Here is a 25462-nt window from a genome sequence, read left to right on the forward strand (position 1 = left end):
AGTACCTCCTCCACAGAAAATTTCAGTACCTCAAATTGACGAGTTCAAAAAACTTCCAAAATTTGAATTTCTCGCTTAAATTGCGACAAAAATGACGAAAAGTTCCGGACCTTCTTGCAGAATTTCCGCACTTTTTCAGTACTTCCGGACCGCCGTTAAAAAATCTGTACTACTTATTTCCGGACTTTCCGGACCGCCTGAAGAAATCCGTACTATTTCCGGACTTCTGGACACCCTGGGCTTGGTTCTTCTCTGCTTATAACGCGGTCCATGTGTGAGACAAGGGTTGAAAATAAATTTGTCTGACATTGAATAAATTAGGGGTACTCACCCTGGCTCCGGTGACGGCGTTGACGTAGCAGGGTAGACCGGTGTCTTTGTCGATGTGGGCGGACCAGCCGGTGGGCACAGACAGGAGCTCCACGCTGGACGTCGTCGGCGATTCGTCTACTTCCGCCAGAGGACTAGAACTTCCCGAATATATGTTCCCTGAGCTTCCGTCCCGCGAGTCTTCCTGAAAAAACCAAACACAACCTTGTAAAACATCAGAAAATACTCTCAATGGACCGATAGACAGGATCGGTAATCAACCTATACTGGAAAAAAAAAGGTCCTTTGGGTCTCTAGACCAAACTCTCCGATTAACTCCTGGAATGGACCACTAGACAAGTTACGAATTTCAGCATTCTGATACATGTCTCTTAACTAAAATTTCACGTAAAATACGACGCGCACAACGAAAATTACTGAAATCAACTCCTTCCAAAGATATTTAACGATTCTCGATGCGTGAATTCAAACCACCCGCTCATGAAAACTCAATGCTCTGCGTGATTCACATCGTGCATGCGCTAAACGTTATCATGACAGTCTCTGCGATATAAAAATCTGGCAACCTCAATCTTGACGCTTTGGCTCAGCTGTAGTAAATTGCTTATAGTTTGAAAAACACATGGTGGGAAATGAACATTACTCGATTGAGAAGCTTGTTGAAACGGTTGTAGTGCGCGATTTGACTCAAGTAGAGCTTTGAGTTTCTTGTCAGCGGGCAGTTCAAATTCTTTGAACTGATGTGAAATAAATACGTTAGTATCTTCGCTAAGAGTTGGTTTCAGTAACTTTTGTTGCGCGAATCGTGTTCTACGTGAAATTTTGATTCAGAAACATGTATTAGAATGCTAAAATTCGTACCTTGTCTAGTGGTCCATTCTCAGACTCTTAAAATATTTAACGAGAAAAAATAATTTTGATTTAATGGGATATTTGCTTGAATCGAGAGCCAAGCCTCTTAATTTAAGTGAATCTCCTTTTGATTCAAGCAAAATTTCGATTGAATCAGGGTTGCCACATTAGAAAAATAAATTCTCTAACATTTCCCTGATTCCCTGACCCAATCGGGTGAAATTTCTGACAATCGAAGATATGTATACAGCCACAAATACATAATTTGAAAACAGTTTCCAGGAAAAATGTGTTGTTCTAAACGTAAAATCCATTCCAGAAAGCTAATAAAGGTAATTAAAAAAGAATCCCCGGCACATTCGTCATTTTCACTGACATTGCCAGGTTTTCCCTGACTTTTAAATTTCCCTGACATTTCCCGGTTTTTCTCATATTCCCTGACTATGGCAATCCTGTTGAATAAGAGTTAAGTATATTTTCTTGTCATATTTTTCAAGAGTCATGGGCTCTGGATCTAAGAGACTTTTTTTCCCAGTGTACTTCGAGGGAGGGACACTGACTATAGATTTATTTATTTATTTTGTATTTATAGAGATTTTTCAAGCAGATTCGGGTATTTCGCCGTATCTCTTCGAGTACTTTTTAAATTTAAAACCAAGGATATTCTCGTGCTCAGTCCTCTTAGTGGTTTCATCTTAAACATCAAATTCACCGAATTTCAGACACCTGCAAATTCTCCATTAAGTTGTTCGATAGGTCGATAGGTGAATCAATCGTTTAACTCAATTTATTTGTTGAGTCCGATTAGTGATTGGTTGTCTGTCTCCTAAGAAGATGCCTTCAGCATGAAATAAATGAAGGAGGGAAAAAGTTGGAATAAATCAGAAAAAATTACAGAGAGCGTGGAGATGGGATCCAGAGAAAATTATTATCTCGCTTTTCACCATGAAGAATAAAAATATCATACGACGCTGTCCTCGCGACATCACGTGGTCTGAAAATTATCTTAGGAGAATCTTGAGAAACACTACCAATTTCTCTACAAAGGACTATTCCCCTCTGAACACCAAAGTACACACAATCACTTAAGCAATACATTTTCAGATTTTGCTTCCAAAAAACAGGGTTGCCGCAGAATTTAGAAAGTAAAATTCCCTGACATTTCCCTGACACATTTTAGTGAAATTCCCTGACAATGGAAGATGTGATGGATGGTTAAGAGGGCATAATTGAAAGTAGGGTTTCAGGCAAAATTTGTTGTTCGAAACCTCAAACCCATTTTAGAAAGCCAACGAAGGTGATCTAACAATTTTTCCCTGACATTTTCGTCATTATCGGCATTTCCCCCGACATTTCCCGGTTTTCCCCGACTGTGGCAACTCTGAAAAAAAACGGGAAATGGTAGCGACTAGTACAGTGAAAACGAAACTCTTGACACAAGAAGGAAAAAAAGAATTTAGGTACCTCCGCCCTGTCGTGAATGACCCAATCTTCATCTGAATCATCCAAGACGGACAAAAATATATCTCGCTGCCAGGCTATGATATCACTTGAAATGCTGACTTCCGACTCCGATTCTATCAACACAGTGTTATCCTCTGAAAAATTGTCAGCGCTATACTCAGCGTTATTTTCAGACTGCGAGACGGGCTCACTCGAGTCGACCGAATTCGGAGCTACACTATCCTCTGAGCATATCCCATATGAAGTGCTTCGATTGGAGAACACAGAAAGATCCTCAGAACAAATCGACGACTTGGAGATCCCGAAATTCGAGAGCCGATTCTCGGAATAAAAGGAGAAACCCGTGCTTTCCGTGTTTGAAAACTCATTTTCCTCAGCGTAAACCGGTCCGTCCGAGGCGTTGGAATTGATACAACCGGTGGAGGATTCAATATCGGAGATGGAATCGGCGAGTCTATTTTCTAATGGCGCAAACTTGAATTTTAAAACACTCTTATCCGCGCACTGCAAACTTCCATTTTTCGTGATCGAATCCGTACTACAATTCGAGGGCACTTTTTTCCTGCGGTCGAAAAGTTGGAAATCGGAGTGAATGCTAACAGCATCATCGGATGCGTTTAAGTTCGAAGTTGGACTCTCGGAGTTAACCTCCCCTTTGGCAATGCTTCCTTTCTTTTCCAATATTTGATTCCCGAAATAAGTTTCACTCTCAGTTAGCAGATAAGAGCCACTTTTTGTGGATGCACTAGAACTTAACTCAGAGCTTTCTGTTGTCACGTCAGAGCTTTGATTGTCGTCGAGATTCAGCTCTACGTTGATGATGAGCCTTGGACAATCCTCGGAAGACGACACATCGGCTTGATATTTATCTTCAATATCGGAGGAAAAAAGAACATCGCGTTCGAAGCTTCCCGCATGCCGATTACCAGAAGCTAACAGGGTTTCATCAAAAGCTTTCGGATGTCTGACTATTGGCTCCAGGCTTTTATCGAGTTCAATGTTTTGATCTTTGAGGCAACTGTCAAAAGAGCTTTTCACCTCTGAATCTGCGTCCAACGCGGAGTTGATGTCGTCGATGCTGTAATAAAAATCGGTTTCATTTCCTAAAAGGTTTTCGTCCACGATATTTCCATCGTTAGGTTTAGAATTTTTTAAATCGTTGCAGGAGCTTTTGCTCCCGCTGAAACTAATCACCAGCTCTTTGACTTGGGGTGTAGTGACTTTACCTCTGTCAGGACTCACGACTAAGTTCATGTTAGTTTTGCAATGATCGGGCGAAGTCTGATTGCAGAATCGACTTAAATCAATTTCGTAGATCATCTGATCTGCGTTTTGCCTATCTGCAACTTTACCAACTCTCAAACTGTTTCGCCGCTCCAGTTGTTTATTTTTCGAAAGTTCATGGCACTGCGCAATGAGCTTTTGAACTGTGAGTCCTATTTCATCCAAAAGCTGTGGCTCTATTGATTCTACAGAATTAGCTCTGTCGATTGATTCATCATTTTGGCTATGATGCGAATAATTGATTGCGTTTGGAGCGAAAGTTGACTCGTCCAGGCTGTGACTTCGATTTTCTAAAGTTTTGTCTTTCAAGTTGGATAAGCAGTCATAAAGTTCATTGTAATAGCTCAAAGGTCTTTTTGGAATGGGATTTGTTTTGGATGTCGGCTGAAAGGTGTTTGGATTGCTTTCGAAGAGGGAATTTAGCTCCTCGTCATCAAGTGCAATGCCCATTCTTTTAGGGCACCGTTTTTTTATACATGCCATAAAGACTCATTTTTTCCGGCTAAAACGATTACTCGGGCGGTAATAATTGTAACTAAGAAACACAGCGTGTGCAACGAATACTAATATCATAAATAATAAAAGGACTCTGAAGGTGGCACTACTATGAACAAAAAACACTTGCGAAGTAGAGACAATGCATGAATTCAGAAGGCTTGTTTCTCAGAGACACATTGAAGAAATATTTTGGATGGATCCAAGAGAAGAGTTTTTTCACCCTGAAAGATGTCATCTGTTTTGCTGATAATTTGGTTTGAATCAAAATAAATTGTGCAGAGGCCAAACATTGCACGGAGTCGAATGCAACTTCCTCCGGAATAATTCAAATAGGTAAAAAAATAAGTTGATCCTTTGCCGACGTTGAACAGATGTCGTGGAAAACGAAATTTCAAAAATCACTGTATTCCCAAAGTTCACTTTCACTGCGTTCGAAAGTTACAATCACATTTTCCGAGCAGTTAGGGTGGGCGGGGTTCTCAGTTCATGCCTCACGATTGGCGGGGTCACAAAACCAGTTTATGCAATGACCGTTTTTTCCACCCACTTCAGTGAAAAAAATATAAAAAAAAATCACAGGTGTGGTTTTCATTCCATTTTCGGTCGACATAAACACAAAATGTAAAAAGTATATAAATTAAACCGTAAAGATCACTCTTTAATCCATACGCCGGGCGAACGCAAGAAATCGCACAAGTCAAATTAGAAATTAACACCTCGATGCACTTGAAATATCACTACAGTAATTACTGCACATAAATGATAAGAGGTAATCAATCGGGCTCAAAGTCCAGTACAGAACAGTGGTGACCAGTCATGGCTGGGTGGGAAAAATTACTGAACAACTGGACGCGCATTGAAGGCAGGAAATAGAATCCATACTTGGTTGCCAAATTTTGCAAAGTACTTGGGACTTGAAAAATGTGGCTGATGTATACCGTAACTCCATACGGCAAATGATTTGATCCAGCCCGACTAAAACTGTTGAAATAATTTGTTTTATTTGTTTATTTCTGAGGGGAGGGAGGGGAGATGAAAATCAGAAAACACATGCTGTTGTGTTCAATCAGACAAATACTGGTAAAGAAGGATGGCAGAGATGACAATGATGTCATAGTGGAAACGGACCAGCTGTATCAGTGAAAGCATGCACATTGCTGCCAAAAAGTACTCTAATTCCAAACTTTTACAAGGAAGGATCAAAATGGAAGTTCAATGGTACTTATAGGTTCTTTTAGGATGATAATGATTGCTCGAAACATAATGATGAGATTTAAGACTCAAGAGATCTGAACAGAGAAAAACTGGCTCTTATTTGATTCAATTTCAAATTTTAGAGTTTTATTTTCGCAGCTAAGAGCTTTTCCCCTCAACGACCAAGAGAGAAAAAATAATATTAATACCTAAACTAAAGAGAGTAGAGTAATATGCGTAACATGATTGCTCAAAATTAAACACCCCCTCTCCCCACTTACAATTGTTACATGTTTAAAACCCGCGGCGCTATTCTCGCCAGATTTTTCGTTTTGTTCTTTCCTTGAAGGAGGGACACAGGCTGTTTTCGAGGAATAAAGTGTTTTCGGAGGGGCGCGAAACTTAGGAAATTTCAAATCCAAAAATTGACTCATGAAGGCCAAAATTCCAAAACAGGGCTGCCCTGTCGCCCTCCGGCCATCCAGAATTGTACCCATTAAATCATACTTGTCTCGGCGTTTCGAATTGTATTAGTCAAAACTGATTGTATTCAGGGTGTCTAGTTCTTTTCCATTTTGGAAAATTCTGATTTTTCCTGATTTTTGACTGCTAAATCCTGATTTTTTTGCGGACAAAAATTAAAATTTCTGCATAAACGTGTGCGAAAGAAGAACTCTAGAATTTCGGACGGCCGACTTTTTTCGAATTCTGATTTTACGACCGATTTTTCCTCAAACCCTAATAGAACGGGATTCCATCTTGATTGACCTCAAATCCGGATAGAATTGGGAAAATCCTGATGCTAGACCCCTGGATTGTACTGTTGATAACTGAAGTAATGTAAAGTCAAACCTGACATCTTGCGAACGGGGCGCGGAGCGGAATTTTGGAAGATTTCTCTATATTTTTTTCCGAGACTGTTTTGAGAGGAATTGGAAAAAAAGAAACCCGTTTATTTTTGTAGTACTTCTACTCGGCGACGACCTCTCCTCCGAAAATCGGGAATTTTGAAATTCTAGATAAAATTGGACAACGTGGGAGACTCGGGCCTATGACTGATGAGTAAGCAAGGGGGCTGACCAATTAAAAGCACTTGAGATCTGCGTGTTCCGAGGCGGCCAGGGCGGCCCGGGCAGGACCCAGATGAGGCGCGATACCAGGGCAGCTGCACAGGAAGCCTCATCCATAACTCCTTGAGAATCAATTAATTAATGGAGGCATTCCTGCCCCCCCCCCCCCCCCCGCCGGGGGAGCACGGGAGCCCATCGATTTGCTCTCGATGTCTGTATCGGTGTTTTCAGCCCAACCGCTGAGTCAAGTGACGGTTATTGCCCGAGCCTGGATCGATTCACTTTTTTGCCGAACTAGAAGCAGGTATGGTTCGAATCGGGCGGGTGCCACCGGGGGAACGCTCTCGTGCCGAATGATAAACGCCGTAGGAACATTCGAGAGTTGCCAAATTGCCCGGGATAAAACATATCTTTCTGAGAACGATTAAGCGTATTATTCCTTGAAATTTTCAGACATTCTAGACGAAATTGCGAACGAAATTGACCGAAAAAATTGAAGAAAAAGATTCCCGATTTTCCCAGTAAATTAAGGTTTTATTCAAGGAAATGTGGCAACGTCTGAATGTTCATACGGTGTTCTTCCTAAGCACGGTAGGATGCTCTCGTGCTGAATGATAAACGCCGTACGAACATTCAAACGTTGCCAAATTTCATCGGATTCAATATTGATTTCCTGGGAAATTTGCGGACATTGCCTTCTGAATTTTTTACAGGATATTATTCGCACTTTAATCCAGCGTATGCAGACAATTTGAAGAAAAAGTACCCAGAACTTTTTCAGAATTAAATAATTTATGAGGGGACATTTGGCAACATTCAAATGTTAATAATACGTTTTGCACGGCAAGATGTCTTGTCGAAGGTCGCAAATTAGGCTTAAAAAAACAACAACATCGCGAAATTGGGCGAAAATTAGTGGGGGCAGCTGCACGTTGAGGAAGGACTTGAGTTGAAAAACTGGGAACTTCGTTCGGCATCTCTCTTCGTTTCTCCTCTTGCAACTTATTCTTCTTCTTTGCTCTTCTTTGTTTCTATGCTTCCTCTCCTTCCTGCTTTCTATCATCCTATGTTTTTTCTTTTCTTTGTTTTCGTTCTCCTTCTTCCTGTAATTTATCTTCCCTTTTTTTTCTCCTACCTCTCCATTTCACCCCGTATCTTTCTTTGCCTTCTTCATGCTTCTTGTTTTTCATCCTTTCCCAGGATAAAGATCGTAACTACATGTCAACTCTGCAAAATTTCCACTCGTAATTTGAATTTGACTAAGAAACTGTGGGGAGTTTCTAACCGATGACGAAAGTGATTAATCCACTTATTCCATGCACAGATCAGTAGAATTTTGAAAAAGAATTGCCGATTTATATTTTCGCGAAGGATTGAGTTGTTCGTGTCGTTTTTTTCCAATCTAAGAATGGAATTACTTTCCTCTGTATGGGAGATGACGTTTCAATCCGATTCATCTTAATCCGTTTCCAACTTTTTACTTATCCTTCTTGTTTAGTTTTTCTTTCCCCCCTCCTCCTCTTCACCTTTCTACTTCGTAATCCTCTTCTCTTTCTGCTTTTCTAATGTTTTCTCATTTCAAGACTCGAGTCTGAAGACCGATATCTGGACCACATTTAGCAGAGAGGCACCAAGTCACTTCAGCTATTGCCAAATTCGATTAGGGAATTTAATTTTTTACGAGAGAACATTCGTGCGGATTCCTCCGAAAATTTTAAGGAATTTGCTTGGTAACATACTGAAAATTCTCTGAAATTTGCACGAAAATTCGAACAGTCGTATTCCTTTTTAAAATTTATAACACACAATTTTTTGGCAATAGCTAATGAGGCTTGGTCAGGGTGTCTACTAAAACACGCTGGCTAAAAATCAGTACTTTAACGGTACTTTTTCAGTACATTCCCAAGAAATTCAGTACCTCCTCCACAGAAAATTTCAGTACCTCAAATTGACGAGTTCAAAAAACTTCCAAAATTTGAATTTCTCGCTTAAATTGCGACAAAAATGACGAAAAGTTCCGGACCTTCTTGCAGAATTTCCGCACTTTTTCAGTACTTCCGGACCGCCGTTAAAAAATCTGTACTACTTATTTCCGGACTTTCCGGACCGCCTGCAAGAAATCCGTACTATTTCCGGACTTCTGGACACCCTGGGCTTGGTTCTTCTCTGCTTATAACGCGGTCCATGTGTGAGACAAGGGTTGAAAATAAATTTGTCTGACATTGAATAAATTAGGGGTACTCACCCTGGCTCCGGTGACGGCGTTGACGTAGCAGGGTAGACCGGTGTCTTTGTCGATGTGGGCGGACCAGCCGGTGGGCACAGACAGGAGCTCCACGCTGGACGTCGTCGGCGATTCGTCTACTTCGCCAGAGGACTAGAACTTCCCGAATATATGTTCCCTGAGCTTCCGTCCCGCGAGTCTTCCTGAAAAAACCAAACACAACCTTGTAAAACATCAGAAAATACTCTCAATGGACCGATAGACAGGATCGGTAATCAACCTATACTGGAAAAAAAAAGGTCCTTTGGGTCTCTAGACCAAACTCTCCGATTAACTCCTGGAATGGACCACTAGACAAGTTACGAATTTCAGCATTCTGATACATGTCTCTTAACTAAAATTTCACGTAAAATACGACGCGCACAACGAAAATTACTGAAATCAACTCCTTCCAAAGATATTTAACGATTCTCGATGCGTGAATTCAAACCACCCGCTCATGAAAACTCAATGCTCTGCGTGATTCACATCGTGCATGCGTTAAACGTTATCATGACAGTCTCTGCGATATAAAAATCTGGCAACCTCAATCTTGACGCTTTGGCTCAGCTGTAGTAAATTGCTTATAGTTTGAAAAACACATGGTGGGAAATGAACATTACTCGATTGAGAAGCTTGTTGAAACGGTTGTAGTGCGCGATTTGACTCAAGTAGAGCTTTGAGTTTCTTGTCAGCGGGCAGTTCAAATTCTTTGAACTGATGTGAAATAAATACGTTAGTATCTTCGCTAAGAGTTGGTTTCAGTAACTTTTGTTGCGCGAATCGTGTTCTACGTGAAATTTTGATTCAGAAACATGTATTAGAATGCTAAAATTCGTACCTTGTCTAGTGGTCCATTCTCAGACTCTTAAAATATTTAACGAGAAAAAATAATTTTGATTTAATGGGATATTTGCTTGAATCGAGAGCCAAGCCTCTTAATTTAAGTGAATCTTCTTTTGATTCAAGCAAAAATTCGATTGAATCAAGGTTGCCACAAAATTTAGAAAATAAATTCTCTAACATTTCCCTGACCCAATCGGGTGAAATTTCTGACAATCGAAGATATGTATACTGCCAAAAATACATAATTAAAAACAGTTTCCAGGCAAAATTTGTTGTTCTAAAGGTGAAATCCATTCCAGAAAACTAATAGAGGTAATTAAAAAATAAAATCCCCGGCACTTTCGTCATTTTCACTGACATTGCCAGGTTTTCCCTGACTTTTAAAATTCCCTGACATTTCCCGGTTTTCCTCATATTCCCTGACTATGGCAATCCTGTTGAATAAGAGTTAAGTATATTTTCTTGTCATATTTTTGAGAGTCATGGGCTCTGGATCCAAGAGACTTTTTTTCCCCAATGCGCATTGAGGGAGGGACAGGGACACTGACTATAAGCGTGGGATTACCCCCTCGGGGATATTTGAGGGGGGGGGGGCAAGCTATGGATGTATGTTCTGCTGCAATAAGGAAAAACACCGCGCGTATGTACAGTACATTCGCCGCTGATTAGCAGCATGGAGTGAAGCACTGAGAGTTCACGCCTCACGCAATCGCGCCTTCAATTTTGCAGACGCAACACGGACATCCATCAAGTACGAATAGTTGTATCTCTGCGCCGTCAACAACGCGCGTCCGTTCCCTGGCTTTATTTCCATTTTATGTTTTTTCCCCGTTCGTTCTATTTGCAGTGATTGTGCAAATAAAAAAACTCCTGGGCATCTTTTTATTTAATGTTGATTGATTTTGAACATTTCAGTACGCCCAATGTGTTTCAGATGAACATTTGATAAGAAAACATGATTGTATTGGCGATTTTTAATTCTAAGCATTCGGGGATCTAGCAAATTGGCAACATTTTTCTCCATTTAAACCTATGGAAATGTATCGATTTTTGGAGGGACCAGGTGCACCGACAAGAATCGATTATTTAATATAGGTTTAGATGGACGAAATCCGGTGTTGCCGAATTACTGGATCCGCCTCTGATTCTTATCTGGTCTCAAGAGCTGACGTCTTGCATTGTGTATTTCTAAAGGCGAAACTTGGCGCTATACCGTCTTTGTCTCGATGAGCGTTGTGTATATTTGTTAAGTAAATAGAAAGGACGTGAGGTCATGCGATGTTGTGTCGAAAAAGGAGACAAATGAGAGCGTACCTAAAAGTCAATTGGATTACCGAGTTCGTTAAATGTCACAGAATGTCAAAGCGAGGGTAGAGAGAGAGAAAATCAGGGTGTAAATTCAGTCTGTCAAATGGATCAAACAGAGCGGCGCTTCCGTTCTTGAACGAAAATGTTACTGTTCAAAGCATTTGCAGGAGTAGCAGGTGGAAAAATCTTGGTGCTTTTTCTCTCCATGAAAAATGATTGACAAAAGCATTCTAATTTATTTTCTTTTTCAGGTTGCGAAGAACTGACGATCGAGAGATGCACATTAATAAGGACGAAATTCTTAAAAAGAAAACAGCAAGAGTATGAAATATTAGTACAACTTTGAAACCTTTTATTTTAGGATAAAATAAAAATAAACGAAAGTAGAGGGTTCTTTTGATTTTATGATCTTTCCCTGTGTGAAGATGCATAGAAATTGTTTACATTATTCTTTCCTTTTGAGGATTTTGCACTCCGTTGTTGCTCATTTTGAGCGGCATTGCAATGCTCTTGGTTCCTTTATTCAGAAAATGGTCCCCACTTCGCTTGGTTAACCTTTATCCATGGGAAAATATGGTAGTTACGGAGTCTAAAAGTTAGGTACAAATGGAGAAATTCCTTGACTTCCAGCTAAATTTCCCGATATTTCCTGGTTTTCTAAAAATTCTTCGACGCTGGAAAAAAGTCTCGTTTAGACAATTGGACACGAAAAAATACTCTAGATTAAAACGGATTTTTTTTGAAATCGAGAGCCAAACCTCTTAATTTAGGTGAATTTCTTTTTGATTCGAGCGTAACTCCGATTGATCTAATCGAATCAAAAGTATTTTTTCTTGTCAAGTTTATTGGACTCAGGATCCAATACAGGGTTATTAGGCTTCCATCGCTTTGCTAAGGCGCAAGGATACAACTATTTGAACTCTCCGGAACGCATGAGGTATCACGCCTCAATTGAAGGCGTTTTCGAATCTACTGTATTTACATGACGAGATTTTCCAAATTGTTTTGCAAGATATTGTTGATTTGAGTTCCTTTTATTATTTAGTTCAATTACTCCTGCTTCTTAATTTTTAATTATTCTGCGAAAATTATCTATTTCCGAAATACAAGCCTGTCTTTAGCGCCCTTAAACTACGGCCTTAACGGTCGAAACTGCAGTAGCGGCACAGGAAAACCAATAAAAACCAAGCGGTGACGCTACTTCAATATTAAACTTCCATCGCCTTGCTAAGGCGCAGGGATACAATTATTTGAACTCTCCGGAACGCGTGAGGTATCACGCCTCACTTGAGGGCGTTTTCGAATCTTCTGTATTTACATGACGAGATTTTCCAAATGGTTTTGCAAGATATTGTTGATTTGAGTTCCTTTTATTATTGAGTTAAATTACTCCTGCTTCTTAATTTATAATTATTCTGCGAAAATTATCTATTTCCGAGATACAATCCTGCCTTTATCGCCCTTAAACTACGGCCTTAACGGTCGAAACTGCAGTAGCGGCACAGGAAAACCAAAAAACCAAGCGGGGACGCTACTTCAATATTGCCATAGAATTTAGAAAATAAAATTCCCTGACATTTCCCTGATACATTTCGGTGAAACTCCCTGACAATTGAAGATAGGACGGTTGGTTATTAAGAAGTCATAATTGAAAATAGTTTTTAGGCAAAAGTTGTTGTTCGAACCCTGAAACCCATTCTAGAAAGCAAATGAAGGTGATTTAAAAAATTTTCGCTGACATTTTCGTCATTTTCTCTGACATTTCCCGGTTTTCCCTGACTTTTAAAATTATCTGACATTTCCCGGTATTCCCTAATTGTGGCAACCCTGCCAATAGGCTTTTTTGTGGACTCCGAGGTTTTCTAGGTTATCCCTGACATTTGCCACCTTGAGGGCGAATTAAATGGGGGCGGGACTCACATTGTCGGTGTTATATCTGCGCCTGGGGGGTTTCCAGCTGCTCTCGCCGGAGCGGGAGTTGTGGTAGAAGGTCCGGCCGTCGGCGGTCAAGTACTCTGCCCAGCCGCCGAGGAGTTCCCGCACGGGCTCCTGCTCGGCCAGCACCGTCGGCGGCGAGATCGACGACAGCGGGAACCGCAGTCGACACGACTCCACCTGCAACACCACAAAAACATCCACCTTAAACTCATGCTCCTCCTACATAGAGAGAGTATAAACACTCGGTCCCGAGAAAGACCTTCAGGATCAGGGACCAGAGACCCTCCACTAGTCTGCCGTGCTAAGTAAGAACGCCGCATGAGCTTTCAGACGTTGCCAAGTTACCTCTGATAAAAACCGACTTTATTGGGAAAATTGTGAATATCATTTTCCAAAATTTTCAGACAAATTTGTACGCAGTTTAATCTGAAATATCTGAAAATTTCAAGGAAAAATATGCAGAAATGTTGTCAAAAATACATGTTTAACAAGGGGAATCTGGCAACTCTCGAATGTTTATACGGCGCTTTTCCTTAGCACGAGAGTACTGCCGTGCTAAGGAAAAACGCCGTATAAACGTTTGCTCTGTGGATATTTCCATTTTTCAGTTATTTTCGAGATAAATAAAGCCTCTGTGTCTCCAGTGACACAGTGAGCACACTTCTCCTGAATATTATTTTCTCATCTTCTGCTGAGATGCAATTTTGCTGGGAAACGTGCGACGTGCTAAGTGTAAAAACGGGCAAGTTCTACGAACTCCCGGTCTTGCTATGGCGCACAGTGGATCGAGTCAATTAGAGAGGTCGGACATGAAATTTTTGACTAGAAATGTTTTGATGTTTTTTCGTCACATTTCGAATTTAAAGAGATGCTTCTAGCAGAAAATTTCACGAGGAAACCAATGAGCCCACTTGGAACCTCAAAGTTTTGTATAAACGGAGTTATGACGTTTAAAGTTTCCAAATTTTGTCCGGCCTTTCCCATTGACTCGATCCACTGTGTGGCGCTGACAATCGGTCGAAAATTCTCGCACGGCGCATGACAAAACTCACATCGTCGAGGACGAAAACTGCGACGGATAAGATTGAGCACGATTTAAGTGCTATCCGGTCGAAGACGAAGGTATAGAGGTCAAGTTGGTCTCCGGAAGGAGAGGGGTGTAAATGTGACAAAATCGGGACAAGTGCCGACAAACCGTTTGCCGTATTGAGATACAAATACGTCATTTTTTACAGAAAAAGGGGGTATTTCGTACGAGGTACGCTCTTCAATTTACTCAATCAGCAAACATACTTCAGGCAGTCCGCAGATGGACTGGATATGCAGTAAAAGCTCGCTAAGTCAACCTCGATTATAACTAATTGTAAGTGAGGTAGAAACGAACCAATCCAGATCAGGTTACAAACACAAAGAAAAAAATCTTCCTCAAAAATAAACATTTTATCGACGGAAATTTGGCAACTCTCGAATGGTAATAAGCGAATTTTCGCGATAGAATATCACTCACCAGTGAATGATATTCAACGATTGTGCATTTTTACTTTCTCGCTCCCCTAGGGTAGAGAGGAAGTATTGTCATCCTCCAAGAAAAAAAAAAAAAAAAAGTTGAAATTTCATCATTTCTAGACGTTTTAAGGTCCCAGGAGTCAAAATAACCATACTTGAAAAAATGTGTGTCCGTCCGTCCGGCGTCCCCCAAATCTGTCTACAGCGATATCTCAGAATCTATCTGTTCGATTTCATTCAAAATTCTCACAGAACACCATATTTTATGGTCTCCTTATGCACGTCCAACGATTTTGGGGTACGCTAAAATTTGGGGGGGCTAGGGTCAAATTGGGTTAAAGGTCCATTTTCAGCAAAATCACACGGAAAGCTCATTTTGAGGGACCGTAAATTTTGAAAAATGCCTTTAATTCTTTAAAAGTGGGCATCAAGCACATCACCTGGGTCATTAATTTAAGTTCCTAAAAGATCTTTGGACTAATCTCAAAATTCAAGGGATTACGAGGCCCAAAAGTAGGGCACTTTGCTCCGCGACATCACACAAACAACTCATTTTCAAAGACTGTAAATTTGAAGAAAAATGCCTTTCATTTCTTCGAAAGTTGGCATAAGAGCACCACCTGGTTCAATAATGTAAGTTCCTATGAGGTCTTTGGACTAAACTAAAAATTGAAGGGTTACGCGTCATATAGCGAGGAGAGCACTTCGGTCACACGGAGAGCTCATGGACTGTAGATTTTGAAAAAATGCCTTTAATTCTTTGAAAGTTGGCTCAAAAGCACCATCTGAGTCATTAATTTAAGTTCCTAAAGGATTCTTGGACTAATCTCATAATTGCAGAGGGGCCGATAGGAAACGCTCAATTCTCTGATAAATGAGTCGGAACGCTTCTAGATAATAGCAGCAAACGCTTTGAGTCAGGTGAAACCTAGGAATTCAAATGCATTATATAATGCATCATATACTATTTCCAAAATTACTCCGTAGGTATACACCAAGCAAAATTAGACAACTAATTAGGTAGGTAAGTACTTACAATATATAGTTACTATTAGTCTTCAAGCTGACGCAAGAACTGACACTTACATCTTTATTAAATACTAATATGTTTGTTGTTAATGAATTTAGAATCCCGGCAGATTCCATCTTTCGCGGTTCCTTTTTACGAGGTACTAAGCACAAATATAATATAATAATACGGCACAAATATGACTGATTTAATGCTTGTTACTTAATAAAGGAGGTTATGTTGTTGTTGTTGTTGTTGTTGTTGTAGGTTGATTGGCCTAATTCCGCTTTGCAGATAAACAGCCACTTACAAAAGTTCGGGATCACACACTAGATGATCATTTCCCTAGAGAATAAACAAAGTTTAATGTCTTGGTCAATGGGTGGTTCGATAATAATCTACTAAAATTTTGTTCCGGGATGGATGATCTTCGAAAAATAATTGATCACGTTCTCTGTATCGTTCCAATTTTAGTATATGTACCGCCGAAGCGAGTACTAAAGGAGGTTATAAATTGTTAGAACCCGAGGTTTGGTTGAAGGAGATGGCGCTCTCAGCGCTCTCTATTGTTTTCGCTTTGAATTACAGGGATACGCGGTAAGGAGATGGCGCTCCTGGCGGGCGTGTGGTGAACCTTCCAGCAGGTAGATTCGCCCGCCAAATTTAAAATTTGGGAGATGCTAAGCGAACACCGTTTAGATTTAAGACTATTTGAACATCGAATAGTCATTCTACCCATTCAAGTAGATATTTGATGGCTTTTGACCGTGCTTAAGGAGAGATTATAATATAAAATCGTATCTGAAGTATGATGTCAATGAATCTAATGGATCCTAATGAATCGTAGAAAAGCTAAGATTTTTACGGATCGCCATCTTTGACAGGAGACTTTGTTAATCAATTACATATATAATTGAAGATGCCTCATAAAATCAACAAGTCGAGGCCGAATATATGAATTCATCACATATCGCGAAGACATTTACAATAAAGTTCAGTGGTTTGAATAAAAATTTCATAACTATTATCCTGTGATCAAAATTCCAATCAAACTTTATGATTTTGTAAAATTGGCAGTATTTTTCTAAATATTCCAGTAAAAGTGTCTATGCCGGCGCGAAGCGCCGGCTCGAGCGAGAAAGTCCCGTGCGGTCCCCGCACCAATCCGCTAAGCGGATGGGGGGGGGGCGAAGCCCCCCAAATGCCGGCGCGTAGCGCCGGTACGCGGCGCGTAGCGCCGGTACGCGGCGCGAAGCGCCGCGCATAAATTGGCCGGAGGCCAATTTTTTAATATGATATTCGACTTTTTCGTTGGTCTCACCGGAAACCGTTGAAATCCATTGATTTGAAATTTCGAAATCACCTCGGGACTTGAATCAACTTGAATTTGATTTTTCAATTGATGCAATCGATGTCAGAAACTTCATCTTTCACCAGATTTTTTGTTTCGTCACTTCTTTCTGTTCTTGTGTTTTGTCGATTCAAGTCTGCTGTGTTTAAATTTGCTGCGTTTCACTGTTTCGTATGTTCGTATTTTCTTCTTACTTTCATTAAAAAAAAAAAATCTGAACTCTGATTGGCTCCTGCTTCCACCGATCATCGGCATCTCTCAGCAATCATCAATTCGTTTGATGAATGAAATTCGATCGCGAAAATTCGCTTTATGCGGAGTTCTTTCCTTAGCACGACAGAGTCGGTCTGCGGTGAACCACAGCCGAAGAACTCCTGAGGTGTTGACGCTAAAACAATGTAAAAATTGATGGCGTGATGAATGCAAATAACTTGATACGAGGCCAAAACTTACTTGCGGTAAACTGGCTATGGAGACCCGCACTAGCATTATCCAGCGAGTGCTTGGTGAGCGTTATCGCGTTATCACGTGAATTTTATCGCGCTATTTCCATCGTTCGCTCTAAAAACTAAAATTCCGATACACTGCAGACTGGAAGGCGGCGAAAAATTTCAATTGTTAAATTTTTTTGGTCGCGGTGTGTTTTGTAGGTTGATGATGAATCATAGACACTCGAAACAGTGGCGAGGCGTGAATGATTGATTATCGACATTTCCCCACTTGAAGCTATGGCAACGAATCGATTATCAAGGTGTTCATTGCGAACGACCTATTTATCGATCCTTTTCCATAGGTATAGATGGTGGATTAATCGATAAATCGCGAGGCACGCCACACCACTGATAGACACACGAACGAAGTCGGATTTCTCTCCATCTTACATCGCACACGCAAAAAGCTAAGTCCACAAAAATTCACATCCCATATTGATCAGTGGCGTGGCGTGCTTTGCGATGTATCTATTGTTATGCCATTTAAACCTATGGAAAAGGATCGATAAATAGGGTGTTCGCAGCGAACACCTTAATAATCGATTCTTTATCGTATATTTAAATGGCATAACAATCGATACATTGCAATTCACGCCATGCCACTGATATTGATTCCTCAAGTGCGAAACCACGTGACTCCATTGCGGTGTATAAAAATCTCTGCTCCTATTTTATTTTCCCGAGAAGAAACGGTTCAACTAAACTTAAAGCTTGAAATTTCTACGGAATATGCTGCTAATAGAGAACATAAATCGAGAAAGTTTTCGAGAGATTAAGTTAACCAGTCTTCCAATGAAAAAATAAAGTATGGCAGGAAATCTGCAACGTCGTGAACGGAGATACGTGGTTTTGTACTTTGGCCATCGATGTTAGGATGAAAGTATCGACATGAGTTGGATAAACTTGGCAATGGGGAACTAAATACTATTTCTGGCTCATTGTAGAAACAACGTCCACGTGTTTAGAGAGAACGCATGTGCGATTAGTTTCCCTATGCACGAAAGTGTTTTTACGGGTGAGCCAGAGATTTTAGTTCCTAATAGCGAAATGTAGACCAATTATACTGCTATTGAAAACCCTTTCATTTTCAGGATCTCTTTATTCACTGGTAAAAAAAAGTAGCTTGGATCTAGAGTCCAGACTCTTAAAAACATTGACAAGAAAAAATACTCTTGATTCAAAAGGAAATCCGCTTAAATCAAGAGGCTTGGCTCTTCGATTCAAGGAAAAATCCGATTGAATCAAGAGTATTTTTTCTTTTCAATGTTTTTAAGAGTCTGGACTCTAGATCCAAGCTACTTTTTTTTTTACCAGTGTTGAGTTATTATTACATCTAAAGATAGCCTCAGGTTCGCCGCTACCATGTCCCGCAAGATTGAACCCTCTCTGCACTCTTCCAGACCTTTTCTATGGAGCTTTTATCGTTTGCTGAAACTTTAAAATACCCGACAAAACTAGCAACCATTCAGTTTTAAATTGACGCTGAACTCCGCGACTTCTCACGCATTCAAGACGCAACGATTTTTGAACGGTGAAATATAATATTTTTCGCTTATTTCGAAAAAATCTGATAAAAATTCAGATGAAAATCGTTACGATCAGGTAATCCGCTGGCAATCGCGTTGACCGTTGGGCGGACAGCATTAGCGTGTCACGGAAAACAGCAGTAAGTATCGAACGGTTATCGACGTGAACCCCGCGGCGCACAGGATACGCTCCATCTGAGGCCCCAGGCGGGATGTACTTACTGCTGTCTTCCACAACACGGCAGAGCGGGGGCAAGTACTGCTTCCTGAGTAAGGTTGCCATGTCGTGCGCTTAAATGTGCGTACTATCCACGGTTTCAGTTATGAAAAGTTCTGAGTTTTCAGCACCATCTGGCAACGATGTTCCCGGGTGCGGGCGCGGTCCTGCTAAAAACGTGATTTGCGTTGACAACGATTTATCACGCTTGATGCATCGTTGCGTTGCTCTTTCGCTTTTCTAGCTTTCATTTCCATCGAGTCCATCGCTTCCGACGGAACACTGCCTTTCCTCTAAACCCACACTGAATACAATAGGCCAGTAATGCGTGTCGTAAAATCGTATTATCGTGATTGAAATTAAAGGATTTGCAAAACTTGTAGCGAAGTTTTTTTCCGATACTTTAGAGATAGATTCTTCGGGGCTGTTAAATTGTAAAGCCTTATTAGCGTATTACCGACGAAATACACGAATATTTTATTGAGAGAATTAAGTACAATAGAAAGGACTTAGAAGTAAAAGTAACTGTCTCGTACTGATAAATAGGTTAGCAGCTATCAGCTGATACAATTATGCTCTAACAGGGACAAAATAACACTGCTTGGCTCTTCTTTGAGTCATTCTAAGGTAGTATACTGCCGTGTCAAGGAAGAACAACGTATGAGCCTTCAGACCTTGTCAAATTTCCCTACATAAAATATGAATTTTCAAGGAAATCATAGAATCTGTTCATTCGAATTTCTCAGATAATTTTATGCGCGACTGGATTTAAATTATCTGGAAATTTTAAGAGAAAATATTCACAACTCTACTCCAAAAGAAACTTTTTATCGGAGGAAGTTGGGCAATTCTCGAAAGATCATACGACGTTTTTTCTCAGCACGGCAGTGCGAAACCCCTGAAAAATGTAAAAAAATAAATTATTCCACCGACTTGAAAATACACGACATAAGACGGAACGACACGGCATTTGCTCGGCTGGAGGGATCGCATGCGGCAAAGCCGCATGACCCTTGTACCATCTCTCCTCGTGAGGGAGTAACTCGATTTTCTCATGAGCTCCCGAAAGCATGGGTTTATATTTAAAACAGGGCTCACATGGAAATCGCGATGAGCCCTTACGATGGAGGTGCGACGACAAAAACGTGTCTCAATTCGTACACGAGCCACGTATAACACGCGGTTAAACGATCGACAGGGCTCACCTCAAAATCCACTAACGCCAGTCAAGACTCAAGAGGAGCCTCGTAATGTCGTGAGCGTTAATTGAGTTAATGACGCGTCCCCGTCGCGTCGTCCGCTCGTGCTGACATGCTAAAGCAGAACGCCGTATGAGCCTTCAAACGTTGCCAGATTTCCTTTCTTATAACACGAATTTTCGGGAAAATTCGTAGATAATTTTCATCCTAATTTTTAGGGAATTTAGCCCATGATTTGATCTACAGTGCCTGAAAATTTCAAGGGAATATACTCAAAATTTTCTTCAAAAATACACCATTTCTGAGAGGAAATTTGGCAACGCTCGAATGTTCATACGGCGTTTTCCCTTAGCGTGGCGGCGTGGAGCGGACAACCCGCGCGTGGCCGCGGCGCACAATGGATCGAGTCAATGGGAGAGGCCGGACATGAACTTTTTGACTAAAACTACAACTTTTGATGTTTATTTCGTTACATTTTAAATTGCAAGGGGTCCTTTTGAAAGAAAATTTGACGAGGAAACCATTGAAACCACTTTTAAAATTTCAAAAATTTGTGTGAACGGAGTTATTCGCGTTTGAAGTTTCCAAATTTTGTCCGACCTCTCCCATTGACTCGATCCACTGTGCGGCGGCGCATGCGCGAGTGAGTGACTCATCGTCGCGGCTCCATTCATGAATCCGCCGGGCCGCGCTTATCAATGGGCCGCGAGGGGCCGCCCTCGTAATTCTACAATGGTCATAGTAAGCCGCCGAGGAAAAAAAAAGGAAGAAAAAACCACCGCGGGCCCGCCTCGAGGGGACTCCTCGGCACGACAGATGGCAGCACGGGACCGACCCCACGATATCCGTCGTTGCCAAGTGGTGACACTTCGCTTCTTGCACAGAGTACATTTGAGGTGCTTAGAGGTAGTGTCCCTTTATCCCCAGAGTTAAGACTACTCACTTTTGGTTGGGCTGAAAGTGGCCTAAAAAAAAATCCAATTCTGATTGGTTCTCGCTCATGGAGGCCGAAACGAGTGCACCAAGATGGCGCTACCTCGAATGTGAACAAGAATAATGAAAATATTACCTAATTGTGGTTTATCAAGAGTAAATTGTTATTTCCATCGGTCCAAAATGAAAATAGATTAAGAAATTATTCACAAACCAATCTCATTTTCTTTTAAATTGATCAATTTGTTGATGTTTTTGTTTTTGTGTGACAGACATCGCAGGATTCCTGATCCTTATCCCTTAATATGGTTCGTTTGGGTGCACTCGTTTCGGCCTCCATGGCCAGCCAAGGCCGGCTGCCAGTCAGCTGATAATCGAGTTGTCTTAACTCTGGGTATAAAGGGACTCTACTTAGAGGAAAAGGGGCATGAGTGCAGTTGTTGAAAAACTTCGAGTGTCGATTCCAGGATGAGTCGTTCGGTTGAGATACGTGTGTGGGGAGGACTAGCGGTAAATGAGGGGGGAACTGAGGGGCTTGGAGGACAAGGCGCGTAAGTGCAGTTTTTGAAGAAATTGAGATATTAATGCTTTCAATTAAAATTTGACCGAGTTTAACAGAAAGGAACCAAGCCACATCAGCTATTGCCAAGTTTAACTGGGCAATTAAAGCTTTTACGAGAGAACGGTTGTTCGGGTTTCTTTGAAAATTTTAAGGAATTTGCTTCGCATCATGGAGAATTTTTACTGAAACTTGCACGAAAATCCGCACAACCGCTTTCATGTAAAAAATTAAATTGTCCAATTAAATTTGGCGATAGCTGATGTGGCTTGGTTCCTTTCTGTTTAACGCGGTCCGATTAGTCCTAAAGCATATTTTTTGGAAACGTTCGCTCCCGAATTCCAATTTTAAAGCATCAAAAAGTCAGTTTGAACTTTCAATGCACCACAGGGATCCATGGAATTTCGAAACTTCAAACACGAGTTTCTCGAAATAGCAAAAACCGCATTTATGCGTCTCGTCCTCCAAGCCCCTCATTTTGCGATGAGGAACTACTATCTTTGACTCGTCCACAACAGCACCTTCCTGCACAGGATAGCTAATGTCGCAAATGTTACTCCTAAAATGAGCCAGAATTGCCAGAAATAGTAGTTCCTAATTACAGAATGTGGTCTTCATTACTGATCCCATCTTTTTAAAGAACGAACTTGACGCTAAATGCTATTTTTTTTTCACTGAACATTTGAATAGCCCACACATTACGCTTCGAAAAAACCCCCATGATGCGTGCATCTGACTCATCCGAGCTTGGGTTCGGCACCACTGGTACGGATCAAAATGTAAAGAGTTAGATCGTGACCGGAATCAAGGCCTCGCCGCGGAGGCCTCCCGTGAAATTGTGGGCGGTATCGAGGCATTTTCACTGACTCGCTTAGTGGCCGGATTACAAACGCGAGAGAGTTCCATTCTGCGAAGCAAATCAAACGCGCCCCAAATCGAAAACACGATGAAATGCCAGTGGGAGAGGATTACTCAAAAACATGATTGGAACGGTCAACTTTTAAAAGCGCTCAAGTCCGAAAGCGCAAATTTTCGGAAGAGCGCCTTGATTTCAGAACGTATTTTCGACGGAATACTTTTCCTTGAGGGTCGGCACATCCTGAAAGCAAGCGATTCTTCCAAAATAGCTCAAATATAGCCAAAATACTGAAGTCGACAGGTTGACACGCCTCAATAGGAAGAACAATTTACTTGAGTTCGGTTCTAACCTAAGAATACGACTATTTCGACTTTGGTGTGTTGCACAGTATCACACGTAATTGAAGGCGTTTTACAGTGCAAGTTTTTCTTTCTTTCGGTAAATGCGCTTGTGGGGTGAGTTTCGTCATTCACCCTTCGCGCTTTTGGGTTATACATTTCTTACTATACTGCCGTGCTAAGGAAAAACACCATATGAACCTTCAGGCATTGCCAAATTTCCTTTGATAAAACACTAATTTACTGGTTAACTTATGAACACTTTCCTTCCAATTTTCCAGATAATTTTGTTCACAATTTCACCTCAAGTCCCTGCAAATTTCAAGGACAAATATTCATGTCTTTCCTCGATTTTAAACATTTCATTGAAGGAAATGTGGCAACTCTCGAATGTTCATACGGCGTTTTTCCTTGGCACGGCAGTATAGGGGTCTGCGCATTTGAGAACCGTCCATTGGAGCTCCAGTGAGGGGAGTCTGGTGTCCACATAAGTTTCTAGCAATGTTGCGCCGATTAATGCGTTGAATTCGACTGTTGAACTGTGCTGACAGTCACGTGATAGTAGCTAAGCTTGAGTTGGTGCCGGACAGCGCACCGGGTAATCTCAGCGATGAATATCCGTTGCCCATCACGAACGCATCTAAAGTCGTGACGTCATCAAGTTGTACGGGCGTATCTCGATTTCCACGCGAGGCCTGTTCTGCCGTTCTGAGGAAGAACGCCGTATGAACATTCGAGAGTTGCCACATTTCCTTCAATGAAATGTTTAGATTTGAGGAAAAATATGAATATTTGTCCTTGAAATTTGCAGGGACTTGAGGTGAAATTGTGAACAAAATTATCTGGAAAATTGGAAGGAAAGTGTTCATAAGTTAACCAGTAAATTAGTGTCTTATCAAAGGAAATTTGGCAATGCCTGAAGGTTCATATGGTGTTTTTCCTTAGCACGGCAGATATAGTAGGAAATGTATAACCCAAAAAGCGCGAAGGGTGAATGACGAAACTCACCCCACAAGCGCATTTACCGAAAGAAAGAAAAACTTGCACTGTAAAACGCCTTCAATTACGTGTGATACTGTGCAACACACCAAAGTCGAAATAGTCGTATTCTTAGGTTAGAACCTAACTCAAGTAAATTGTTCTTCCTATTGAGGCATGTCAACCTGTTGACTTCAGTATTTTGGCTATATTTGAGCTCATTTCAGACACTTGAGATCAAATTAAAAAAAAAAAATTATCTGAGAAATTGGCATGAAAATATTCAAAAATTTCCTGAAAATTAGAGATTTACCAGAGGAAATTTGGGAACGCCTGAAGGCTCATACGGCGTTTTCCCTTAGCATGGCAGTGTTCTCCGTCTAACTCTATGCTTTCTAGGGCTCATGCCGAATTATAGATACGTTCTAGAGGGGCGACGATACACAGACACACTCAGCACCGAGTTGGCGATGCTTCCACCGCATCGGGGCGGGGGCAAGGGGGGGGGTGTCCGATCGGGTGTTTCCCGTTTTGGCCTGAACGGTGACGGCAACGTCAACGTCAACGGCGAGGCCCACGGTTTTGGAAAGCTGCGCGAGTGACACGAATACGCAATGACGCTTTTGTCTATAATCCTGTACTTCCGCGACCCGCCAGGAAGCCTCGACACAAATTGACCGCCGTGTCAAAACACTTACTCCTTTCGTATCCGTTGTCACATTGCCCCGAAACCGAACGAACAAGCGTCAAAGTCCTGGGGGTCGATTATTGAAATTAATAGACAAAGCTATAGACAAAGAAGATTTAAGAGATACGGAGGAATCCTATTGGTGGAAGCGGGTGGTTCCAATGGACAAACGAGGTAGGTAATAGACTAACTAACGGCAATTCACGAGAGATCCGATGGTTAGTCCATCATTTTCTCCCTTAGTCCGTAGGAATCACCCATTTTAACCGATGGAATAGCTCCAAAATCACCGTCACTTCTTTGCCTATCGCTTTGTCTATAAATTTCAATAATCAGCCCGCTGATCCAGCGACAACGCGAGGGACAAACGGCGATGTTGCCTACCACGAACGAATCTTCAGTTGTGACGTTATGACTTGCGCGCTCGCCTTCATACGTCATACGTTAAAACTTTATCAAAGATTCTTAATACAGGAGGCAACAGAAGTTGAATCAATATCGTCAAGGCGTTAAAATCTTGAATGTTGGGAAACAAGGCAACCGCGGTGATTTTACCGAGCGTCTATTCTTCCGACAGGACCTGTCTTCCGCCGACGTGGCTTTCAACAAAAATAAAATATTCGTTTCACAGTAGACAACTTCTGTGAATCCGCAATGGAAACTATCTTCGGGGAATTTTCACCTCCCGATCTACTGGATAAAATTGTTTAGATGACGATGACCTCCTGTTAAAAGATCCTTTGTGATTTTTGTATACAAAA

General features: G+C 41.2%; 1 protein-coding gene across 2 annotated transcripts in view; it reads right to left on the reverse strand.

Moving 5' to 3' along the window:
* LOC109044449 (uncharacterized) overlaps positions 1-25462 on the reverse strand; it is a 130010-nt gene that overhangs the window by 24773 nt on the left and 79775 nt on the right. The window contains exons 3-4 of one of the 2 annotated variants that reach the window (XM_019062172.2): positions 13030-13224; positions 332-514 (exon numbers count right to left, since the gene is read on the reverse strand). In XM_019062172.2, coding sequence (XP_018917717.2) covers positions 332-514; positions 13030-13224 — 378 coding nt within the window. The remainder of the gene's footprint in view (positions 1-331; positions 515-13029; positions 13225-25462) is intronic. The other variant, XM_072299753.1, reaches the window with a different exon arrangement.

Source organism: Bemisia tabaci, chromosome 4 (assembly GCF_918797505.1).
Source record: "Bemisia tabaci chromosome 4, PGI_BMITA_v3".
In the NCBI taxonomy this organism is placed as follows: Eukaryota; Metazoa; Arthropoda; class Insecta; order Hemiptera; family Aleyrodidae; genus Bemisia; species Bemisia tabaci.